General features: G+C 40.5%; 1 protein-coding gene across 1 annotated transcript in view; it reads left to right on the top strand.

Moving 5' to 3' along the window:
• PRKCI (protein kinase C iota) overlaps nucleotides 1-25407 on the top strand; it is a 60179-nt gene that overhangs the window by 25496 nt on the left and 9276 nt on the right. Inside the window, exons 3-15 of the mRNA XM_032783690.2 lie at nucleotides 969-1058; nucleotides 2878-2928; nucleotides 4904-4989; nucleotides 8797-8937; nucleotides 10108-10162; nucleotides 12770-12828; nucleotides 13256-13432; nucleotides 13722-13819; nucleotides 15090-15176; nucleotides 16997-17132; nucleotides 22444-22531; nucleotides 24214-24339; nucleotides 25121-25200. Coding sequence (XP_032639581.1) covers nucleotides 969-1058; nucleotides 2878-2928; nucleotides 4904-4989; nucleotides 8797-8937; nucleotides 10108-10162; nucleotides 12770-12828; nucleotides 13256-13432; nucleotides 13722-13819; nucleotides 15090-15176; nucleotides 16997-17132; nucleotides 22444-22531; nucleotides 24214-24339; nucleotides 25121-25200 — 1274 coding nt within the window. The remainder of the gene's footprint in view (nucleotides 1-968; nucleotides 1059-2877; nucleotides 2929-4903; nucleotides 4990-8796; nucleotides 8938-10107; nucleotides 10163-12769; nucleotides 12829-13255; nucleotides 13433-13721; nucleotides 13820-15089; nucleotides 15177-16996; nucleotides 17133-22443; nucleotides 22532-24213; nucleotides 24340-25120; nucleotides 25201-25407) is intronic.

The raw sequence follows: 25407 nt of genomic DNA, 5'->3' as shown, positions 1-25407 counted from the left end.
TTTTTTTTTCACTTTAAGATTGTGTGTCTGATAGGAAGGATGGAGAAAATATAAAGGCAAAGTGAACCCAGTTTTAACACGGTGCATTTATGAAATATTTGCGTGAAATCTTGAGCGAAATCTTATTAATCTCATGGTGAAATAGTACATACTCAAATTTGTGAACCCCAAAACCACTCAATATTTGAGAGCTTTAGTGTGCCTGCCTCTTACTGGGCATCCCTTTTGAGGCTGAGGCAGCCCTGATTCTGATGGAAGTTGGAAATGCACATACCTGCTGTAGGAGATAGTTCAATCGGGGGGGAAGGGGGGAAAGGCACCAATTTGTTGAAGAAAGAGCTAGAGATAGGAGACAGCCTTCCTATGGGATTCATAGCTCCCTTGAAAGTAATGCTGTGCTACAGGTACAATAATCTTTTCAAGCATCATAGACAACAGATATATGTGCAAGAACAGCATGATGTTTAAGAAAGAGATTCAGGGTTTGTCTGTGCAGTGCCAGTACTGTTTGTAACATGACCATCAGTGCGCACTAGGGAACTTTTAGTGCACGCCAACAGGACCCACATGTACAGTTAGTGCATGACACACTGGTGCACACTGAAGTTTACATCCCAGTTGGTACACACTAATGCACAGAGTAGACAAGCACTCAGATCTGTAGCTCACATTTAGTCCTACCCAGTCTGAATGGGTGTGATGACAGGTCAAGTGTGTAAAGACTTGTAAGTCAAAATAGTTACTGCGTAAATAGGTCTTAAATTCTTATTTATCCTGGAGGGAGTTCAGATGCTGTGTCTGGAATATGAGTCTTTCAGAATGACTGTTGAAATATTAATGTTACAGGCTAATATTAATCTAGATACTAGCATAAATATTCATAGTATTACTGTGATTTGAAATTGCCATTATCTTGGGAAGACCCCATAACAGTGCTGTATTCTAAAATTGAATTGATTCTTTTTTAGGAGATCCATGCACAGTTTCTTCTCAGCTGGAGTTAGAGGAAGCCTTTCGGTTGTATGAACTAAACAAGGATTCAGAGCTTCTAATTCATGGTAGGATAGAACTTTGTCTTTCTCCTTACATGCATGGGCCAGTACATATTCTTTTCTATATACGTTGGTATTTTATGGATTCGTACTGTTAATCATCTTCACTATGTGAAGGCATAGGGGAGAGGGAAAATTCCATGTACTTAATGTAGTATCTGGCATTCACTTCTGAGAGTGTCTGTAGGACAAGAAGTAATGGGCTTAATCTGCAGCAAGGGAGATTTTGGTTAGCTATTAGGAAATTGCGAACTGTAAGTGTAGTTTAGCTCTGGAATAGGCTACTGGGGAGGTTGTGGAATCCCCATCATTTACTGTTTTTAAGAATCTTTCAGAGATGGTCTAGATTTAATTAGTCTTGCCTGAATGGAAAGAGCTGGACTTGAGGACTTCTCAGGATCCCTTCTAGTTTCCACTTAGTTCAAATATATCATTACCCAAGTCTTTGCATACATGGTGACATACTGTATTCAATCTTTCCAGACTACTGTACTCTTTTCAAGAGTCTGATTTGTCTTGTGTACTCGAGTTTCCCCTCACTTAAACTACTTGCTTACAAAATAAGATATAAGAATACAAAAGTGTCACAGCACACACTTACTGAAAAATTGCTTGCTTTCTCATTTTTATCATATAATTATAAATCAATTGGCATATAAATATTGTACTTACATTTCAGTATATAGAGCAGTATAAACAAGTCGTCTGTGTGAAATTTTAGTTTGTACTGACTTCGCTAGTGCTTTTTATGTAGCCTGTTGTAAAACAAATATGTAGATGAGATGGCATACCCCCAGGAGTACAGGTATCCCTGGTTAAGAACCACTGCTGTAATATGCTTTCCCTTCTGCCTTGTCTCCACTTCAGTTGTGACAGGCTGAAGTGATTAAACTAGCACCATGTCTAACTCTACTCAGTGGTCTACACTAGTGCTTCCTCTGTTACTATTTCCAGTGTAGAGTCCTCGGTGCTAGGCAAATTGAGAAAAGTACTAGCATAGCCAAGACCATAAATGCCTGGTTATTAAAGCACCATAACTTGGGGTATTTATGGTTGAGGTTCCCAAACTCAGGTCCAGGGCCTGTGAGTGGTCTGTAGAGAGCCGGCTGGTTATATGGTGCTGGCTTCTCAGTTACTGTTGTTCAGTTACCTTATTTGACATATAAAAAATACACTAAACAGTTTCCTAATCTTACTTTGCCATGTAGGCAACTGCTGTAGCTGCTACATGGATACTACAATTAAAAATGAGTTGAGAAGTAGCCATCAAAAATCTGTTACAATGTAGTTCATCTTATAGAAAAAGTTTGGAAAGTCTGATCCATAGATTGGTAGCAATACAGCTCCTCTGATGAATACTTGAAGCCAGTTTTTGGGTCCATGATAATATCCGATGAACAAACTTGCATTAATCATTCATGTTCTTGTGAGGGAGGTATTGTAATCCCCATTTTACATGAGGAAATGAAGCCAGAATGGTGGTTACTGCCAAAGGTCACAGAAGAAGTCAGGGTAGTCTTAGAATGTGGAAGTTCCTGGCTCCAATTCTTTGCTTAAGCCTAGCCTCTAGCATAGCAAGAGGTCTGCAATGGACTAATTCAGTATCGGGTGGCTTATGGAATGCAGGAGACCTCTCAGGCAATTGTTTAAAAGAGCCTTTTTCAAGGAACCTCATTGGCAGTACACCATAGATCTTACTTTGACCTTGACATCTACTTTCTTCCCAGATGATACAAGTATTTTTTGTAACTGTTGTATATCTTGAAAACGTATCTTTATATCAGAAGTAAAAGATTAATCTGGAGCATTACTGTTTACCTTACAGTGTTCCCTTGTGTACCAGAAAGGCCTGGCATGCCTTGTCCAGGGGAAGATAGTAAGTAGGCATTTTTGTAAAAGTAATACTTTCTGTAAATGGACATTGCACGGTTATCCAATAACACAAGCTGAACTGATTCAAGTAGTAGCTTTTTGTATGTCCTCTTGATAATTTCTTAGAGAAGCTTTGATATAGAACCTGAAACTGAAATGTGGCTATTCGGTTTTCCCCAAGGGTGAATAGCCATGATGACTAACAGTGCTGTCCTATCTTATCAGCTGAAATGGCCAAAAATCAAACTACCTTTCAGGCCCTCTCCCATTGCTGTTTTTCCATGGACTCTGAAAATTGTATATGGTGCTGAAAATGCTTTACAATTCAATGAAATGGTGGAGGAGGGAATTACTGTTACCTCTTAAATTATACTCTTGGGAATTCCTAGTCATGCCAATTGAAATTACTATTTCTATTAAGATTGGATTTGCCTAGATAACTTTTGAATGGATTATGCAGCTTGGGGTGGCAGGGGCTTTCCTTCCCCATGTTCCCCAGTATATTTTATTGTAAAACGGTTTGCATTCAACTGTTGCTTGTAAATTAAGGTTGCAAACCTGCCCATTTATCCTGGATGTGGTCCCATGAGGTCACGCTTGTCATGTTCATAAGGCAGTGTGAGGAATCTTGCAGTGTTGCTATGATGACATACCTCTTCTCTGACACCACAGAAGACAAGTCTCCCAGAGATTGGGACTTTCGCACACATTCCTACACAGGTTACAGAAAACTAGGAGTTTCTTGTATTTTGCAGTTAGCTTCCTGTGCTGGGAAACTGTCATGAGAACCAATTAAAACCTTTACAACAGAAGTAAATCCACTTGATGCAAGTTGCATGTTTTCACACTGAGTTAATATTGTAGGTCTTGCTACACTCAAAGTTGTGCTGTGTTTTGTCGCTCCTGGATAAGCATTTACCTCATTTGTAACCACTCATGCCTCTTTTGTATTACTTGCTCCTGCTTGCTCCATAACATGATAATTTTCTTTTACATGTCAGCTTCTCTTGGACAGCTACCATTTTGCTGGTTGACTATTTGTAGTCCTCATCAGAGTAATGAAGTGTCGTTTTTGTCTTCCTGGGTACAGCAGTGGTTGTCAATTTATAGACTCCGTTCAGCTGCTGCTCTTGAAATTTGAGGTCATGTTACCCAACTGTTGCTAACTGTTAGTTCTCTCCTAGTCCTTAAGAAAAGCCTCAGCTTTAACTTGGGTGCTTAAAGCTATAAAAAACCATGCTATTGTTACAGATTTTATATAGAAAAGTAGCTATATTTTTAGCTATCAAGATATTGACACTGCATTTGTTAGCATGGTATCTGAGTCCCTGATTGATTGATTGAAAAACATTTAAAATAATTTGATTTGCTTGACTATACACATGGAGACTAAGTGTGACACCAGTCAGTTTTTAAAAACCTCGCATTGCCAAACCATAAGTGGCTTTGAAAAACAATTTAAGATGCAGTTGTGTGTGGTTCAGTATTAATCCATTGAGTTACTAATGTGGTACTGCCAGTGCAAAATGCATTGTGTGGTGGCAGCTATGGGCCTAAAATATCAGGGGATTATAGTGCAGCAAAGCAAGTGTAAGTCAAGGCACTCCTCTTTTTTATTCTTTCAGTTTAAATAAAATAGTTGTTTTCTATCAAATATTTGTAATACCTGGACAATCTCCCTTCTCTTGGCTCAGTCTTGAATGCTTTTAGACAATAGCGATTATTTGTAATTACCATCAGTGTTTTGGGGGTTTTGATTGGTGGGGGCAGCACTCAACTCAGTGAAGAGGTTTTAGAGTCCCGAACTGTAGTTTCTGTTCATGGCAAGACCTTCCCATTGACATCAAATTCTGCTGGAGTAGAGAATTACAGGATTGGGCCCTTTATTTGTAAATTAGTTTGTGTAAAGTGTCCATGAATATGTTGTATGGTGTAATGTTCACACTTGCATGGATATAATTGTATTTTACTTTTCTTAGAATCCATTTATCGTCGTGGTGCCCGGCGGTGGCGGAAGCTGTATTGTGCAAATGGTCATACTTTTCAAGCTAAGCGATTTAACAGGGTAAGACTTTCTGTGAGTAGTTGAATGCAATGTTAAAACCTTTATGCACTGCCCGTCTCTTCGGCAGTTGTACTATTACTGCCTCCAAAGATTAAAATGTAGATTGTCTGGAGAAAATAGACTTTGCCCTCAATACATCAAATAAGGTGGTTCTTTTTATACAAGTTCTGATAACCAGAAAGTATACTGAAGTAACTCAAGTTTACATTTCTAGCTTCAATGCCTCATTTATTTGTCTGTAGTATAAGTAGTTTGTTTTTTTAACTTAATCTATAGCATTTGGTCTTTTGATAACCCTGTGCTTTCAGTAAAATTTGCCACTTGGGCTATTTAAATGTCATGCACTTAAATAGGTAAATTATAACCCAAATTCACTGATTATTTTTTTTAATCCAAACCACACCAAAAGAACTACTACTTATATCAACAGTACATAACATTGATATTCTTTTAATTTTGTTTGCAGAGGTTAAATTTTAAATGGTTGTGAGCTGGCAGAGAACTCTGGGTACTGAACTCCCAATAGGCATTGTCAGTGTTTTGAGCTCTAGGAACAAACAAAGTTGGCATCTGACAAAGTGGGTATTCACCCACAAAAGCTCATGCTCCAATACATCTGTTAGTCTATAAGGTAACACAGGACTCTTTGCTGCTTAAACAAGTTTGAGTCACTAGTGTTGCAGGGAATTCTCTTTATGGTTTGCCAGTAAGAACTGAGGTGTTCAGCCAGTCTCCATATGCTGGAATAGGAGCAATCGGAAGTAACAAGCATGTATTTGTCATATTAACTGTAAGAAATTAGGTGGTACTTACGTACTTTTTTCAGATTTGTTTAAAACATTTAACAGGGTATAAGAAAATCTGCAATATGTAATTAGTAGTATTTGTATAATACAGGTCCATACACAATATATCTTCTCCACCTTCATCACTGGACTCATTAAAAACATGGAATTTCTCTCCAACACCCTTCTTGACCCTCTCCAAATCTGGTTTCTGCTTTTCGTTCCACTGAAGCAGCTCTTTCCAAAGTCTCTTGAGTGACCTCTAACTAGCCTCCTCTATGGTGGTTTGTCTCTATTGCTTTGTTAGCATCATTTGATGGATTGTCATTTTGTGTATTGCCCAAAGCTCAGTCTTTGAGGCCCTCCTATAAACACCTCTAAATGTACTGAAACTGCTGCTTTATGTTAAGTTTTATTGCTACCTTGTGCTACTACTGGGGGAGGGGGGAACCCTCTGTGCACAATATTTTAAAATTCTGCATATTTTGTTTGCCAAAATAACACAATATAATTATGCTAGTTTCAATTATTTTGGTAATTTATTTCAAAATACCTGTCAACAAGAATGTCTATAATAATACAGACAACAAAAAATCAGTAAATGTTTTTTGACAGTTTTCTTACTAGGCATATTAATACAGAACTTTGAGTAGTAATTGATTTAAACTACAATACAGAAATGTATTTCCTGCACTCCTCAAAAGCAGTGCAAAGGGAGTCAAGGGTAATGAGGGCTCTGGCTTGGGGTGTGGTCTTTGGGGTGGGGCCAGAGATGAGGGGTTCAGAGAGCAGTAGGGGGCTAGGGGTTGGGGCCAAGGGGTTTGGAGTGTGGGAGGGGGCTCCAGGCTAGGGCAAGGGGTTGGGGTGTGGAAGGAAGTACAGGCTCTGGGCTGGGGCCAGAAATGAGGGGTTCAGGGTGCAGGAGGGGCCTCTGGGCTGGGGCAGGAGGTTGGAGTGGGGGAGGGGAGGAAGGCTCTAAGGTGGAGCATGGGATGAGGTGTTTGGAATGCAAGAGGGGACTCTGGGCTGGGGCAGAGGGGGTTCAAGGTGTGGGACTGGGTTTCAGGCTGGGGCAGAGGGTTGGGGTGCACGAGGAGGTGTGGGCTCTGGGGTTGGGCTGGGGCAAGTGGTTGGGGTGGGGGAGGGAGTGTGGGCTCCACGAGGGAGTTTGGGTTTGGGAGGGCGCTGAGGTCTGGTATTGTCTAATGTGTGATTTTTTTGGGTGCACGCTCCAGGTGGTGTTTACTTCAGGCAGCTCCCATAAGCTTCCAGCATCTCCCTCTGGCTCCTAAGCAGAGGCGTGACCAGGCAGCTCTGCACACTGCCCCTGCCTGCAGGCACCTCCCCGCAGCTCCTGTTGGTGGCGGTTGGCCAATGGGAGCTGCAGAGCTGGTGCTAGGGATGGGGGCAGCACATGAAGCCCCGGTGGCTGGCCCTATGCCTTGGAGCCAGAGAGAGATGCTGACCGCTTATGGGAGCCGTGTGGAGCCATGCAGGCACCCTGCCTGTCCTGCTGCGGGCAGCCCACCAGACTTTTAATGGCCCTTCCAGTGGTGCTGACCGCAGCCATCAGGGTCCCTTTTCGACTGGGTTTTCTGATTGGACGTCTGGCAACGCTCTGAGGGAGAGGGAAGTAATTTCTGGGACGGAGCCTGGGAGCGGACCTGGAGGGTGGCTGGTTGTAGGTGGGAGAAGTATGGGACAGTATTTTTGGGTGAGGGAAGAGAGATTGTTACAGAGTTGGGGTGTCTCCTCCATCCAGACCCTGACTGACCCCTAGCCTCTCCCATTCAGTTAGGTGCATCAGGCCTTGTCTCCATGTGTCCCCTCCTCAGTCTGTCCCACCCCACACTAGCTCTCCATATGTGCCCTCCTAGCAGTCCCATGTGACTTACTCTGGTTCTTCTCTCCCCCACCACACACTCCCCATGCCGCCTCACCTAGCACTGCAAACAGAGAATGCTGTGAGGAACGCAGTCTCTCCTCCCTATTGGCTGGTGACTGTTGTGGCTGTCTGAGCCAGCTTCCCTCTGTTCCAATGCCACAGCCAGCTCCTGCTGGACAAAATGCATAACTGCAGCTCCTCTACAACAGAATATATTTTCTGCAGAGAAAAAAAAAATCTTCAAGGGACATGAATTCTGCCCATCCGTAGTGGTGCAGACTTCCCCCAGAAGTATCACTTGTTTTCTCTTGTCATATACTTAGATTGAAAGCTATTTGTTGCAGAGATCATTTAAGAGTACAGTGGCAAGTCTATGAGGCCCTGATCTGGGTTTGTGTTCTACTGCAGAGGTTCTCAACCTTTTTCTTAGGCGTCTTCCCCCTGGCCCTCCCCCCCAAATATGCTATAAAAACTCCACTGCCCATCTGTGTCACAACTATTTTTTCTGCATATAAATGCCAGAGCCGGTGTTAGGGGGTAGCAAGCAGGTCAATTGCCCGCTGGGGCAGCTCTAGGAATTGTGCCACCTCAAGCACGGCAGGCAGGCTGCCTTCCGCGGCGTGCCTGCGGATGGACCGCTGGTCCCGCGGCTTCAGTGGACCTCCCACAGGCATCCCTGTGAGAGGTCCTCCAAAGCCGCGGGACCAGTGGACCCTCCGCAGCCATGCCGCCGAGGGCAGACTGACTGCTGCCCTCGCGGTGCCAGCAGAGCGCCCCCCACGGCTTGCCGCCCCAAGCATGCGCTTGGTGGTGGAGCCTGCAGCCACCCCTGATTGCCCGGAGCCCCATGCCACAGAAGCCCCAACAAAGCTACAATGCTCAGGCTTCGGCTTCAGCCTTAGGTGGGCTTCAGCCCCATGCAGTGGGTCTCAGGCTTTCTGTCCTGGGCCCCAGCAAGTCTAATGTTGGCCCTGCTTGGCAGACCCTCTGAAATCTGCTCACGGCCCCCCACGGGGGCTTGGACTCCTGGTTGAGAACCACTGTTCTACTGTAATATAAACAATGAAAATGCTGCTGGTCGCTTTCCTGTTTCTAGTGTTCATTTTTAATCTCAATTTTGTTGATTTGTTCTCTTAGCGAGCTCATTGTGCCATCTGCACTGACCGAATTTGGGGCCTGGGGCGTCAGGGATATAAATGTATCAACTGTAAACTCCTTGTTCACAAGAAGTGCCACAAACTTGTCAACATTGAATGTGGCCGCCACGCACTACAACCAGTAAGTGAAATTGTCTAGTAACTATTCTGAAACAAAACTTTATAGCGTAATGGAATGGTAACTAGGGCAATGGTCCCCAAAGTCTGCAATGCTGAAGACCTCGGTGGCAGTTGGACAGGAGCCTGATACCTGCACCCAACTTGCATATTTATATATCAAAAATAAATGTACACCCCTGCCTGTTGCTTGTATCTGTATCTTAATTGATGCTGCTTACTACTTGTATAATGCTCTACATCTTCAAAATGCTGTGGAGGTGGGGAAAATCCTCGCATATCACTGAGTGGGAAAGTATAGCTCCCATTTTACAGATGGGCAAATCTGAGGCACAGACATTGCAGTTTGGCCAAAGCCACACACTGAGTCAACTATGCTTAGCCCATTATATCATAAGTAGGATTACCTGTCAGACATCATCAAAACATTGCAGATCAGTTTGTCTTCACTCTGCTATTAAAAAGGAGACAACTAAAGCCACATCTTGAGAATTCAGTAGGCTGTATTTGGGGCATCCCTGAACTAGTCAAATGACTAGTAAGGCCATTTGAACTTTTCTTTCTTTCCCATTCCCACTGCGGTATCTTTTTTTTCTACTGAAGTGGGTTGCTATTTCAGTATTTCTGAAGTGTGAATAAATCTAGATCTATGTAGAATAGGTCCCAAGTAATTGCCGCCTTCATGCATTTCTGATGTACATTTTTTGTAGCGAGGATAATTAACCATTCAAGCAATTTACCAAGATTCATTGTAGATTCATCACTGACAATTTTTAAATCAAGATGAGATGGTATTGGAATTATTTTGAGGATGTTCTGTGGCCTTTGTGTACAAGAGATCAGACTATATCACAATGGTCCCTTTTGGCCATGGAATCTATGAATCTGTGATAGCTATTTGAATTATGCCAATATGAATGGTGTTTAGTCTAACTTTTTAAATTTTAACTAGATTATGTTAATCAGATAAAGATTGTATATGGTAGTGTAGTTTTTAAAGTAAAATGTGAAAGGAATAGGAACTGGATTCGCCTGGTTCAACTTGGCTTTGTCTAAATTTCAGACTTGAAGGGACAAATGCCTCTGCTCTTCCATGTTCAGTCATAAAGATATAGTTAATTGTTACAAAATGTTATAGGCAAGAAATGAACCATTACTGTGAACATTTTTGTAGGAGCCTGTAATACCTATGGATCAGTCATCAGTGCACCCAGATAACATAGAACCAGGTAAGATGAATAAATATATTTTTATGTAAAGTTTTTGCAATTTCAAGTACTTTAAACTGAATTAATATATTATTTCAGAGTTGATTATAATTTGTTAAAAAATTTAAAACATTTCATGTGAACAAACAGAATAATTTTATGTAGTGTCGTTGTAGCTGTGTTGGTTCCAAGATATTAGTCACACAAGGTAGGTGAGGTAATATTTTTTATTGGTCTAACTTCTGTTGTTAAGAGACCAGCTTTTGAGCAGAGTTCTTCCTCAGGTATAGGAAAGGTACTTAGGGATTTTCTTCATGTATAGCAGCACGGCTACACCAGTGGACCTGCGCCACTGTAGCTAACAATTTAATGAAGATGCTACTATGCCTACGGGAGAGTTTCTCCCATTAGCGTAGTTAATCCATCTCCCTGAAGGTGGTAGCTATGTTGACGGGAGAACTTCTCCCATCAGCATAGCACGGTCTACACAGGGGGTTAGGTTGTATAACTACGTTGCACAGGAGTGTGGATTTTTAACACCCTTGAGTGAAGTAGTTGTACCGATCTAGGTCTGTAGTGTAGATCTGGCCTTAGAATGTTACGGCTAAATACAACGTCAAACAGATAGTGTTAGCACACATTCTAACAACGTCAAAAGTTGTTAGAATGTGTGCTAAGGGACTATTGAAGGTGAAGTGGCCTATTAACACCCCTGTAGTCACAGGACAAAAAGGAGGGTTAACTTCTTACAGGTTATTATAAGAAGCCATAAATCTGCCGTCTTAAGACCATGCTTCTTTTTAAGTGTCTAGCAAAGTTATGAATTTAAGCTCCCAGGCTTGTCTTTTGAAAGTTTTGTGCAGGCTTTCCATTCAGGATGAGGACTGATAGGATGATCAGTTTGTGAATTGTTCACCCACAGGTGATACAGTGGTTTTTGTCTTTTATCATTTCTTGTGATAGTTCATTTGAGATCACAGTGATTGTTTGGTTTCACCCAAATAGTTGTTGTTGGGGCATTTAGTTCACTGGATGAGGTGTGCCATGTTGTGATAGGCATGTTTAGGACCCATGGATCTTGAAAGATGTGTTGGGGGCGGTGTTGATTATTGTAGTAGCAGTGGAGGTGTCTGCAGGTTTTGCATCTGTTCTGGCAGGGCTTGGTGCAGCTTTGAGTTGGTGTGTCCTGGTCTGTGGGGAGCTTGCTTCTGATGAGGTTGGAGCATTGTTTAAAGTCCAGAAGAGGAAGTTCAGGAAAGTGTGTGGGTTTGTTTGTTTGTTTGTTTGTTTGTTTGTTTGTTTGTTGTGTTTTTCCCAGGATGGGATTCCCACCATATAAGGGTTTTAGCTGTTTGATTTCCCCATATGGGTTCAAGTGTGGGGTAGAAGGTGACAGCTAAGGGTGTGCATTTGGAGGGGTTTTTATTTCTGAATTGAAGCAGGTTGTCTTCAGTGGAGTGTCCTTGTTTGGTAAAGGTGGCTTTGAGTGTATTAAGGTATATTCCCCGGACTTTCTCCTCAAAGCATATTCTGTGGTATCTGAGTGCCTGGGTATAGATAACAGATTTCTTGGTATGTTGGGTTGGTTACTGGATCTATGAAGGTACGTCTGGTGGTCTGAGGGTTTCTTGTAAGTAGCTGTCTGTATGATTCAATTGTTGAAACTCATTGTGTTGTCCAACTTGATGCTAGCATGGGAGTGTTCCAGAAACAGTTAGTGGGTGAGTGGTAGTGGTTGAAGTTGTGGTGGAAATTTGAGGGAGTTTGTCATATGTCCAGAGCACAAAAATATTATCCATGTATCTCAGGTGTGTCATTGGTTTCATGGTACATTTGTGTGGAGTATCATAGCTTGTAGTTTGATACTTGATCGGGACCCCATTTTGAAAAGCTATTAGGAAAACATCCCTTATTCTGTTCCGTTTAGGGAAAGAGGCCTATTTTAAACCTGTTTATTTACATGCATGTGCACAGATCTTTGTATTACACCTTAATCTCCTATCCTGCTGTTTAAATCAAAAGTTAAAGGTGGAGAACAAATATTTCCCTATGTTTTAGATTTACACTTCTCTGTAAATAGGGTAGCTCTTCAAAAGAATGCGGTGGTTGTGATCTGAATTATACAAAAACAGAATAAAGTTAACTAGTTAGCATCATGGCAATGCCTTTTATACAGAAATCAAGTTGGGAGGGGTAGCTAAGTAGGAATAGTAATCTTCACTTTCAAATTTGGATCTAGTCACTGTTCTTACCAGTAAAATCAAAATTTGGTAGACACTGTCTTTTTTTTTTTCTCTTTATCATTATCTGTCTGCAAAAATCACAGTTTGCATCATCTGGGCTGATCTCATGCAGTTTGAGGTTCAAATTTTTAACGTGCAGTCTTGTATTCATCATGAATGGGAGATTCTTAAACAATGTGGGGGTGAAAGAGTGTCCAGAGCTTTTTAGTTGGTAAACCAACTTTTAAATCAATATATTCTATTTATCTTGGAATATTTGCTGAAATCTTTTCTGCTACACTGTAATCGTCTATTTTTAAACTCCCATGCACAAAAATAGAGAATACCTCTCTATCCTTCATTTAATAGTGAACACCTTCATTTTTTTTTTTGCTTGTTCTTTTAGTGATTCCATATAATCCTTCTAGTCATGAGAGCTTGGACCATGTTGGTGAAGAAAAAGAGGTAACATATTTTAGAGCAGTACACCTAACTATTCAAAAGTCTGGAAATGTATATCAGTCCTAACTTTTTAAAATCTTAGCAGTTTTAAATGATACTGAGACTTAGCACATAGGTAATTTGTATGTAGGTCACTAATTGAACTCCTGTACAAACTCAGGTTAGTCCATTTGTGAGACACAAAGTTTGTGATCAGATACAGAATTCAATATGTATGTAAAACTTTAATATGAAACTGACAGGAGAGATGAAACATTTTAAAGTACAAAGCTGTTCTTAAAAAAAAAAAGGGGGGGGGGATAATTATTACTACTGCAGCACAGTAAATGAGCTATTTGAATCCTCAATATCCTAAAAAAAACCCTGCAGTTACCAATATATTATAATATTGGCAAGGTTGCTCACTTGCATTTAAAATCTTTATTTATAGGCGATGAGCATTAGAGAAAGTGGCAAACCTTCCTCCAGTCTGGGCCTTCAAGATTTTGATCTGCTCAGAGTTATAGGAAGAGGTAGTTATGCTAAAGTGCTACTCGTTCGATTAAAGAAAACGGAACGCATTTATGCGATGAAGGTTGTGAAAAAAGAACTAGTCAATGATGATGAGGTAAGCAATGTTTCTACCAATGGACTAAATTCTTCCTTCAGAAAGAACTTGCATATAGTACCCATAAGAACTAGATTTGAAACCTTACTGTAATCACACTATATATTATGCATAAGGCTGCAAGTTTGTCACTGAGGTAAATTGATACAAGTCTGTCTTAATTTAGCCTAAAACTAGATGTAAGATGTAAACATTTCAGTGTGTCTGACTGATACAGTTTAAATAGTATTTTACCTAAGAAATGCAAAGACGACATTGTTTTCTAAGCTCGGGATGTTTTTATAAATAGGATATTGATTGGGTACAGACAGAAAAACACGTCTTTGAACAGGCTTCAAATCATCCTTTCCTTGTTGGACTACACTCTTGCTTCCAGACAGAAAGCAGGTAAGGTCAGAAACGAACAGAACAGAGTGTCTATTTGTGACACTTCTTCATGACATTTTTTATATTGGTAGGTATCCCAAAGGGCTATCCAAATATTGAATGCAGAGTAATTACTAAAAACTATAGCACCATAAACATCTGTGGTGATTTGTAAACAAAAGGATTCTGAGAAGAAGGGAATTTGAAGGAGGCGTGCTTCGTGACGAAGGAAACTGTCCTAAGCACAGGAAACAGTATGATAGAAGAAAAAGCCCAGGATAGGAGAAAAGAAGTAGAAGCACAGAGGATGAGAGAGAGTATGAAGAAATGAGAATAGATGTAATAGAGGATGAGGCTACATGAGGCTTCGATGAGGGAAAGGAGCTTGAATATGATGCAATTTAAATAGGAAGTGAATGAAGGAATTCAAAAAGGAATGATGAGGTGGCAGGAGAGATGCTTTTAGTAGTGGTATTTGATAGCTTGGATATGAGAGAGAAGGTTTAAAATAAAGGCAAAAGATGGCCTAAGCAGCAAGGATAGTGAGGAAACTGCATTTTGTTTATATAGTATTAAAGGGACCTTGTGGGAGACTGGATATATGGGTGGGGAGTAGTCAAATACAACACTGGATAAATGAAAGGATAGTTGGGTTGTCAGTGCTTGGAATCATGAGGAAATAAGTTCAGCTTTGAAGTTTGTGATTGCCTCAGACATCTCAAAGGTTATGAGAGGCACAGCTGGACTAAGTGGTGGGATTGGGTGTAGAGAGGTAGATTTGGGAACAATTCACATAATTGGTGGGAGTGGATAGTTCAGACAGAGCATTGGTTGTTCACTGGTAGAATTCTTAGTTCAGAAGGAATTATTTTGGGAAAGTTCTACAGGAGGTCAGACTGGATGCTCACAATGGTCCCTTCTGGCCTTGGAATGTGAATAATTGTTTATGTATAACACTTATAAATGTTGTTAAAGAAACTTAGAAGCCCTGGTGGTTTGGGAACCTAGGAAGGCTTAATTACCTTCCTTTAGTAATAAAGGAAGGCCCAGGACAAATTTTGTTTCTCTGTTGAGAGAGGCCCTGAAATATGGAGACCTGAACATAAGATGTTGGCATGGGAGTAACCCATTCCAATCCATATTATGAGAGATGGAAGGAGAGTCCTTGCTAGATCCTGTCAGTTCTACTGTTGAGAAGTTATCAAGCTCCAAGGACTCTGAGGGTAAATGGGAAGATCAAATGTAAAGCTGAGACAATCCAGTTTTGCATAATATACCTTTTGTGTTTCAGATTATTTTTTGTAATAGAGTACGTAAATGGAGGCGATTTAATGTTTCATATGCAGCGGCAGAGGAAACTGCCCGAGGAGCATGCCAGGTATGTTTAATTTGAGAGAATATTGTTCACATGAAATCTGCATTTCTGACATGATGCATCAGTGCAAAGTTTATGTTGACACTGGCCTCCCAACTCTTGCATTCCCCATATGGAAAGGAGTTAAGAGACGGAGATATTTGGGTCAAGAAATTCTCCTTTTTCTGTGAGATGAGTTCCTATAATGTAGCTATTTAATTTTTAGTGCTGCAAGCTACAGATACCTTTTTAATTCAGAGTAAAGACAGTAGTATTAACCAGAAGTACTTGGTCCTGTTCACACTAGAGTCACCCTAGAGTCTAAAGAGTGACTCTGTAATTTAAAATTTTAGAGAATGGAATTGGAGAAATGTAGTGCTAGAAAGGACCTTGAGAGGTCATCTAGTCCAGCCCCCTATGCTGAGGCAGGACCCAGTAAACCTAGACCACACCTGTTTGTCCAGCCTGTTCTTAAAAACTTCCAAAGATGGGGATTTCACAACCTGCCTTTGAAGCCTATTCCAGTGCTTAACTAATTTTAAAATTACATAGTTTATCCTAATATCTAACCTCAATCTCCCTTGCTGCAGTTAATCTTTCAGTTACTACTTGTCCTATCTTCAGTGGACACACAGAACAGTCAATCACCGTCGTGTTTGTAACAGTCTTCAAATACGTTAAGAGCTATCATCAGCTCCCCCCTTGCATTTTTTTTCTCAAGACTAAACATACCCATTTTTTAACTTCTCCTCTTACATCAGTTTTATCTAAACCGTATTGGTTTTTTTGCTCTGCTCTGGGCTTTCTCCAATTTCTCCTAAAGTGTGATGCTCCGAATTGGATACAGTAGTGCGGGTAAGACCTCATCAGTGCTAAGCAGAGGATGACAGTTACTTTGTGTCTTAAACCCCCTGAACATTAACCTTTTCTGCAACTGCATCATGTTGTTGACTCTCATTCAGTTTGTCATGCACTGTGATTCTCAGAGATCCTTTTCACATTACTACCACCTAGCCAGTTAGTCCCCATTTTGTAGTTGTGCATTTGATTCCCCCCACTTCCTATGTGAAGTACCTTGCACTTGTCTTTTATTCAATTTCATCTTCTTTATTTCAGATCAATTCTCTAATTTGTCAAGGTCACTTTGAATTTTAGTCCTGTCCTCCAAAGTGTTAGCAACTGCTCCCAGCTTCATATAATCTTCAAATTTTGTGTGTGTACTCTCCACCCTATTATCCAAGTCACTAATGAAAATATTGAATAGTACCAGACCCAGAACTGACCCCAGTGGGATCCCACTAGATACACCCTCCCAGTTTAACAGTGTTGCATATAGATTGTATATTGATAAGATAAATTTGTTCCCTTTACAATCAAAGGGGCGTGTGTGTGTGTGAGTGTGTGTGTGTGTATCTTCCCAGCTTCCATCTCTGTAAACTACTTCTGTGATCTGAGGATTCAACGGAGCTCTTTCTGTTTATGTATCATCACTACTGAGAAAATTCTTCAGCCCCAATTTACATCTGTGCAGCTTCAGTGGGGTCACACGTGTGATTGAGGTGAGGTCAGACTTTGTCACTGCAGCATGAACTTGGTCAACAATTCTGATGTGCAAAAGGAATAGAATCCAATTCACTCTTAGCCCTGCAGAGCCAATACATCTATCAGCAGTGAACGTATTTTTGTGCTTATAAGCAGCTATGACTGAATAAATAGTATTGGTTTTCAGAGTAGAATTACACTAAGGACACTTCATTGCTGCACTATTTATTGTGCTGTAGTTGTAAATCTGTTTTGCAAAACTAAGGGACCTTGTGTCATCAATGTATCTTATTTCATTCTAGGTTTTATTCTGCAGAAATCAGTCTAGCATTGAACTATCTTCATGAGCGAGGGATAATCTACAGAGACTTGAAACTCGACAATGTGTTACTGGATTCTGAGGGGCACATTAAACTCACAGACTATGGCATGTGCAAGGTGAGGGAGAATTATTTCTGAACAGATAAAATGTGAAACTTCCTGCTTGGGTATCTTGTAACTTAAGTTAGTTTATTAACTGACTCAGTCTGTTATCAACTTGTATACACCTCATGTGGAAACAGAAGGCTTTATCTCATCTGCAACTAAAAGGAAGAACAAGAAATGTTGAACTACTCAAATGGGTAAAAACACTCCTGCCTTCTGATTCTACAACTCATTGTAAATTGGGATCTAAAGCTTATTGCAGAATGTAGCAGGCTAAAATAATAAACTGAATATGGAAAAACCTAAAATGAGGGAATTACCCCAACCCTCTGCCCATGAATGTTTCAGCCTTCTGTTATATTAAACAGATGAACCCTAATACATGAATTCAGCGTACATGTAGATGGGCGTAACAGCTTTCTGTGTCTTAGCCAGGAGATGTGTCCATTCAGTCTTCTGAGAATGGGAAAGAAGTCCAGTTCTATAAAGGGCCTTGACTGCCTCTCCCATATCCCAGCGTGCCTCGGCCCAAACAGAAGGGACAACCTTTTGATATTTGTCTTAGAGGCCGGTTAGGAGCAAATGCCCATAATGCCTTCTAAAATGATCATCACTAGGCTGCTGGTCATTGCTTCCGCACCACAAGAGAACTGCCTTGCATAGTTTTTCCCCGCATTTTCCAGAGGAGTTAAATATTCAGACCAGATTGAAGATAATTCCAGGGAAAAAATTAAGGCACCACTTTGCAGGCAAAGGAGAAAGATAAGTATGCTTGGGCTACATAATGAGGATAACAATTCTTTCAGACGCTGGATGGGAGAGAGGTCTCACCCTAAAAATAGACGGAAAATAGGTCATGTAAGGAATATCAGCATGTTTCTTAAAGACTGCTTTGCTCTCCCCTTTCCAAAATAGCATTGTCCACTTTCATACTGTGGATGTAATACTGAAACATGAACTTGTCTTTCCCATGCTGTGCACTTTTCAGTTGTAAGCTGATTGTTAGGCATTGGAGAAAAATAAGTTGCATATCAGGTGCTTGGCAGGGAAATACAATCACAACTCATTACAAAGTGTGGAATTCAGCTTTCAAAATGGTCTAGTTTACTTCTGATTTAAATGATGTTCTTATAAAATGTTTAGGATCGAAAGCCTATGTCTGCTTGCATGAATTTCCTCATTCAATTAAAGTGATGGGCAATTAGAATTTTCTCACTGAGCACCATAATGGGTCAATTCTCCTAAACTAGATCCTCATCTCAAAAGTTTTACTTGTGCTTTTCAGGAGCTTCAGTTTTACAGGGTAGAGCATTCAAGTTTCAACTATCTTATTAAAGGCCAGGAGTGGAGCTCCGCATATGTGCCATTTAAGCTGGGCTCAGTGTGTGTGTTTTCAGGGAGGAGTAAGAACTACATTGTCTTAAACATAGTATTAAAAGCTTTTAAGATTGGCATTTGTCTTCCAAATCTATGGCAGTTTATAAAAGTGTTCTTTTGGCTGCCAAGTCATTGTTTATGGGGAATGTCTCTTATTGTGGTGTGTCCATTTAATGTATATAGAATCTTCCACCAAATCTAGATATATGTAAGACAAGCTTTCCTAAAAGAGTCATGAGAGCCTTTCCTTCATCTTTTTGACAATTGAAGCTGCTTAATTTTTTTCATGAAACTTTTGTTTCAGTGGTATGAAAGGTAAGTGCTTCCAACAAATTATTGAAATTTGACTAGAACTGCTACTCAGCTGTTAACTTTTCAGAATCACTATAGGCTGTTGTTTGACCATTTTTTCCTGCATTTTGACTGTCTATTAGGCATTAAATGCCTGGTTGAAATGTTTCACTCCCTTACACTAAAATCCTCCTCCTGTTTAAGAAGTGTAGTCGTGAATTCCTGTTCTAGTGCTGTTTCTTGTTCCTGTCTTGTTTAGGCTTTTAGTGTTCCTTGGGTTGCTTTTTAAGGTCTGTTAGAAATTTGCCAGAGTTCATCACAAATATACCTGTTCTCGCTGTATTCAAATTTATTAATATGTGGGTATTTCAGAGAGCATCCCTATAGATCATTAAATTTAGTAACCTCGAGAGTAAAGAACGACTACTTGAGGTTTTTTTTGAAGTCTTAACCTGGTTAATAACTTGAAATAAAAAGAGCAGCTTATGTTTGGGTTGCAGGCCCTCAGGTGAATCTTTGTTTAAATCCAGACATTTGTTCCTGGATGCAGTGAGTCTTCAGGAAGCCTAATGGATTATAATGCAGTATTATATAACACTTGGACACCTATGAAGACTAACTTGATTTTCAGCACCTGTAGAAAAATGAGCCAACTCAACACTTTGTCTTGTTTACATAGTAAAAGTGTGGAGAATTGTCAGCCCTTTGTAAAGAATAAAATACAATGGGGCAGATTGTAAAGGGGCAAATGGCTTACACAAAGTAAAGAAGCTCACTTTGTGGGGCCTATTTAAAATATCACATAACTATTAAATAAATTACATATCACTCTTAAGGTATTTCAGTAATAAATCTTGCATTTTATATATACAAAGCCACAACAGAGCAAAGTAAGCATGGAAAGCAGCTTCATTTAAAAGTGTTTTTTATTTCTGTGCCTGATTGTCACAGGGCAAGTGCGCCCCATATCCACTTGGGGTAGGGAGGGGGTAATTACTTCCCCACAGCCACATCTTTACAATCACTCCTTGTCTTGAGGTAGCATGGCCTAGTGGTAAAAGTCAATGTGGCTGCTGTCTCTCAAGGTTGTATGGACTGATGGCTGGAGTCAGTATAACTGCCCACTTCAGTAGGTCTGTGTGGCCTAGTGGTCAGTCAGGAGAATGGACCACTACCCCAGGGTGGATGGCAGCCGAGTAGGGGGACCCGGGCCATCCCCCGCTCCACTGGCTCATAGCTCAATGCTTTATTACTGGCAAGTATGTCTGCCACTGAATCAGTGGGGAATCCACCAAAAACACACTGACCCTACTCGGCACAATAACTAGGCCCCCTGAGCTAATTCCTACCCTGTCCCTGGTGCAGCAGTTCCACGGTCTCTGGGCTGCTTAGTCTGTGTGGTTCCCAGCAGCTCTGTCATTCCTTGGGCATCCTGAGTCTGTCTCTGGCTTCTGCTGTCTGAGGCTTCTACGGTTCCCGAGCTGGAGCTCGCAGTGTGTGTCCTCCCTCTTCGGCAGTCAGCCCAGAGTGAGCAGAGTTTCTTCCTTTTATACTTAGTCTCCAGCTGGAGCCTGCCCAGCAGGGCCAAGGGGGCCGTGGTCTCCTCAGCCCAGAGAGTAGAGTTACCCTCGCAGTACCAGTGCAGGGCAAATGCGCCCCTCACACTGATCCTCAACCTCAGCTACAATTTCAAGTTTAAACTTAGTTTTGAAACATATCAAGTGTTTGGCCCACATAATGTAGTTCAGAAAGTGAATGTTTATAATATGGAGAAAATAGTGTCTGAAACTGGAAGTGAAAACTCTTTAAAGGATTAATTTTATGTCTGACTTCTGTGGACTACAGTATTATGCTAAATCTCTTACATTTCCAAGAGGCCTATGTCCAGTTGCTTATTGTACCCCATATTTGGAGTGATCTTTTAAAAGTTACTTAGTATTGCTGTACTTTTCTAGAAATAGGGATAATGTTTGACTGCTTCTCAGGAGTTTTGTGAGGATTTGAGCTGCAAGGCTCAAGGTGCAAAGATGTATTAAGTAGGTTATCGTATCAACTCTAATTGCAGCAAAGGTGTAAATGACTGACATTTAGGGCTTTAATTCTATGTTTGTTAGCATAGGATTGCCCCACCCTCAATACTACTGCAGGTGGAATCAGCAAAGAGAGCACATCGAAATTTTTAAGAATCCAAATGATAAAATATTCAACTTTCTTAGATTTTTTGGTCCTTTGGAGAAGTTATTGGTGGTGACAAACAGCTGTGCAGAGCAGCTTTCCCTCTGCTTACCTTCTCTAGAGCATAGTCCAGTGAGGGTATTTGTCTTCAGATTAAGCAAGTTTCAGTCTTAGGGTCTTTCCTTAAGGCTATTGGATGCCCAAATAGCCATGGCAGCAAAAAACACCCTCTCCGTGTGTGACTGACCAGAGGATTGTGCTCCAATCCATTGGATGGAAATCTGGACATGGCAATCAGGGCTGTTGCCTTCAAAATCCTGAAAAAACGCTACTTTTTTTTCCTTTGTTTTTTTTCCTTCAGTTGGGAAAATAAAAGGCTTTATGAAGTGAAACACAACACATACTGTGACGTAACGCCATACATTTATTTATACATGCATGCACTTTCGAAAACAAAAGATAATTCCCAGTCTATTAACTAGTTAAATCTGCCACTCTTTTGTATCAGCTCTTGTATACCAGTTCTTTTCTATTTACTTGTTCAAGCAGTAGGTTGTTAGTTTCACCCAGATCAATACGAATGTGCTAAAAGCACACACTGATGCTGAACTGGCTGGAGAACAGTGCAGGTCCTTTTTTTTTTTTTTAAATCAGAATTCTGAATTCAGTGGTGGTCTGATCAGAAACATCACTTCTACAATTTCCCACCATTTTGATGCAACCAATTGTGATATACCACTTCTGCAAACAAAGGTTTGGGCTAGGAATCTGGAGTCTGTTTTAAATGCTAGAAGGAGAAAACAAACTCATTACTTTCCCTCAGCCATACTTCAACATGTTCTGCCTGTCCTGGGCTTAACTTCTGACCTTCATTGTTTGGATCAGTCATGCTGACTAGTAATAGGAACAGAAGCTTCTCTGAATTGTTTTGACTGTCATTTTGTGGTTTTTAGCTTCTTCTTTTTTTAGATTAGATGAAGCAAGATTTCCATTGACACTGCAATTGCATTAAATTGTTTTAGATCTGTGTTGTGCCTTGCATGCCATGGAAAGCACTGCAATCCATTATACCTAAACACAGATTTCTGACTGGTAATTAAGATATTATTGCCTAAAACATGATTTGGTTTTTTAATGAATATCCATTTTAACATAGTGGTTTTTTGTATCTTAAACAGCTACTGTGCTATAAAGGGAATATATAATTTCATTCTTTGACCATTATTAGGAAACAGTGAATGTAGACAGGTGCAATGAAGACATAGCTTTTCTTAGTGCACTGTACACTCTGCATACAGATCTATTTTTGTAGAAGAAATATAGTGCTTTGCATGCAGATTACATGCATAAGTCTAATTTATTTTGGTATGGGTCACTTCACAAAGTATAGTTGTCTTATAATGTGACAGGAAGTAGAAGGAATTTTTAGCAAATGTTGTTGTAAAACTTTTTTCCCCTCTGTTTTCTTTTCCTTTTTTAGGAAGGATTAAGGCCTGGAGACACAACCAGTACTTTCTGTGGAACTCCCAACTATATTGCTCCTGAGATTTTGCGAGGAGAAGATTATGGTAATTTGATTTCAGTGCTGTGTCATAAAATACTTGAGCTGTAATGCATTTCTGTTAAAACTTCCTTGTAAAATGATTTGTGGAAGAAAATAAGAATCACCATACTAGATCAGACCCATGGTCCAGCAAGTTCACTATTCTGTCGCCAGCAGTGGTCAGCACTGGATGTTTCACAGGATGGGGCAAAATACCTCATTTTATGCAGATATGGGATAGTCTGTTTCCCCCCTATTAGGTAGTGGTTTAATCCTTTATCATTAGAATTAAACCCTGAAGCATGAGGTTTTAATATCTTCCACAGTTTATTAACATTAGCTATTATAACTTTGAATTGTTATCCATATAAATGTCTAGTCAGTCCCTTTTCAATCTTGTTAACTTCTTGGACTCAATGATGTTTTGTGACAGAGTTCCATTGTTTAATGATGCATTTTGTGGGAGGTGTGGGGGAATTCAGTTTTGAATTTGCCACCCTTTAATTTCATAGAATATTCTCTTGTTGTGTCATGACACAAGGAACAGAAACTCCTAATCTACCTTCTCTATACTATTCATTATAAATAAAATGAGATGTGATAAAAATACATCTTTCTTCTAAGGTAAAGAATCATTCTTTTCTGGGTCTGAGATAAATTTGCCTCTCTCCTATCTCTGTGGTAAATCATCTGTTAGCTTAGAACTTGATCGTTTGTTCCCTTTTTCACTGTAGCTCTCTATCTTATTAATCTAAGTATTGGGTCGCAGATATTATCAAGTAAACAGGTACTTAAGCATTTTAAAATGCTTTATCCATACATTTTCTTTGTTTATATCTAGTGACTTGTAATAGCTATTAAAATTTATACAAACACAGTATGTACAAGTTCTCTTGTAGGTGTAACACTTTTTTTTCAGGATTAACTTGACCACTTTTAGTTATACAAATGCAAAAGGGTATTTTGCTAGTTGCAGACAGTTCTGGAACATTGCATTACTTGGGTCTTATATTTATGGCAAAAGCCTGAGGCTCACCCTATGACCTATCACAGTTGCCTTCCCTCCAGAGGAGGGAGATGGCTTAGTATTGTCTTCAGAACTAGTTAGGTGTGCTTAATTTTCAGTGACACAAGGCCGTTCCTCTTTTCTGCCAGATTCTCCGCAGGCTAAGCAGACTATTTTTATAGCAGTCTCAGCCTTGAGGAGAATCAAGATATTAGAACTGTTAATTGATCCTGTCTTCAGCAGTGAACAATAGAACATGTGATGTCACATGCATAAATAACAATTTTTATTTATTGCAGTGTTTGACACTAACGGTGTAGCCTTCCACCAAAAAATGCTGTTAATACATAGTTGAGATTGAGTTTTTTATTCCCCCTTAAATACTAAAATTACTATTTAAACTTGAGAGGTTCCAGCACCAACCTTTTAAGTCTCCATTCCTTCTCCTTCCCGAGTACTGCCTTCCATCCTGCACATAATGAACAAGAGGACTCCTGTTGCCACTGTCACACCCATCTTAAACGTACAGTAGTCTTTAGGTCATAACTTGACCATTGCATGCCTTTCTGACAGTTAAGATATCTGATTATTGGTTAGTAAAATATACCTTGTTCTCCATATAGTTAGCACTGATACTTATTAAAATAAGTCCTCCTTGATAGAATAGCTTATATTCTGATTTGTATTCTTTAAAATCCTAGGCTTCAGTGTTGACTGGTGGGCATTAGGTGTACTTATGTTTGAAATGATGGCTGGCAGATCCCCATTTGATATTGTTGGAAGCTCCGATAACCCCGATCAAAACACAGAAGATTATCTCTTTCAAGGTGAGTAGTGGTGAGGTTTTAACGTACAATAGATTCTGCTTATTGGTAATCCTTTGGCTGACAGCAGAAAGTTACCATTACTTGGCAGTTGCCAAAACAGTTAGGTTTGCAGGACTGCAGCTGGAAGCACTGAAACGTGCCTTCCCTGGCTGCAGCCCTGCAAATCTGTCTGTGGGGAGGATGGATGCAGCTCAGATGCCAGGGCTTTCCCTGGGGAGGGAAGGCTGTGGCTAGGGCAGCAATGGAGGGCCACTGTTCTGCATAGTACCTGTCTCCACTGCTGTCCTGCCCACAGCCTCCTCTCCCAGTCTGCAGCACTGGGTCTCTGGCAGGATTGTGGATGTGGGCATCTCTGCCCCTTATCTCCTGTGCAATCCCTGAGAACAGGCAGATTTGCGGGACTGCAACCAGGAAAGGAAGCACTGGTACATGGCAGCACCAGCTGCAAGCAGATTTTTTGGGGTTGCTGCCAGGAAAGGCACCTTCCAGTGCTTCCTTCCTGGCTGTAGCCCCACAAAGCTGCCTGTGGTTGTGGCCTTTCTACCCCTCACCCCACCCCCCAAAAAAATAAATAATTCAGTATGTCATTGCCAGTATCCAAATCCCATTAACATTAATTAATAGGATGGGATTGGTTCCAGGAGGTTGTTTATACTGGGGTTGCTATTAAGCAGCATCCACTTTATTTAGTGTTTTGTTTTCTCTACAAAACATTGCTTTACAAAGAGAAGAAACTTTAACCATACAAAGTGCTGATGTCTTCAATTCTCTATTCTTCTAGTCATTTTGGAAAAACAAATCCGTATTCCACGATCCCTTTCTGTTAAAGCAGCAAGTGTTCTAAAAAGTTTTCTTAACAAGGTAAGAGCTAAAGCCCTATATTTGGACTCAGGTTTTCAAGAGCTCCCATTGTCAGCTTACACTTACAAGGGTATAACTGAAATTAAAATTGCCCCTAAGCTGAAGCTCAGCAGACAAGGTCTGAGCCTGGGATGGGCTATTCTAAAACAGAATTCTTAATAGATGGAACTGGCATATATTTGGCGCTTTTTTTTTTTTTTTTTTTTT

Source organism: Chelonoidis abingdonii, chromosome 8 (genome assembly GCF_003597395.2).
Source record: "Chelonoidis abingdonii isolate Lonesome George chromosome 8, CheloAbing_2.0, whole genome shotgun sequence".
Classification (NCBI taxonomy): Eukaryota; Metazoa; Chordata; order Testudines; family Testudinidae; genus Chelonoidis; species Chelonoidis abingdonii.
This window is presented reverse-complemented; position numbering and strand designations above follow the sequence as displayed.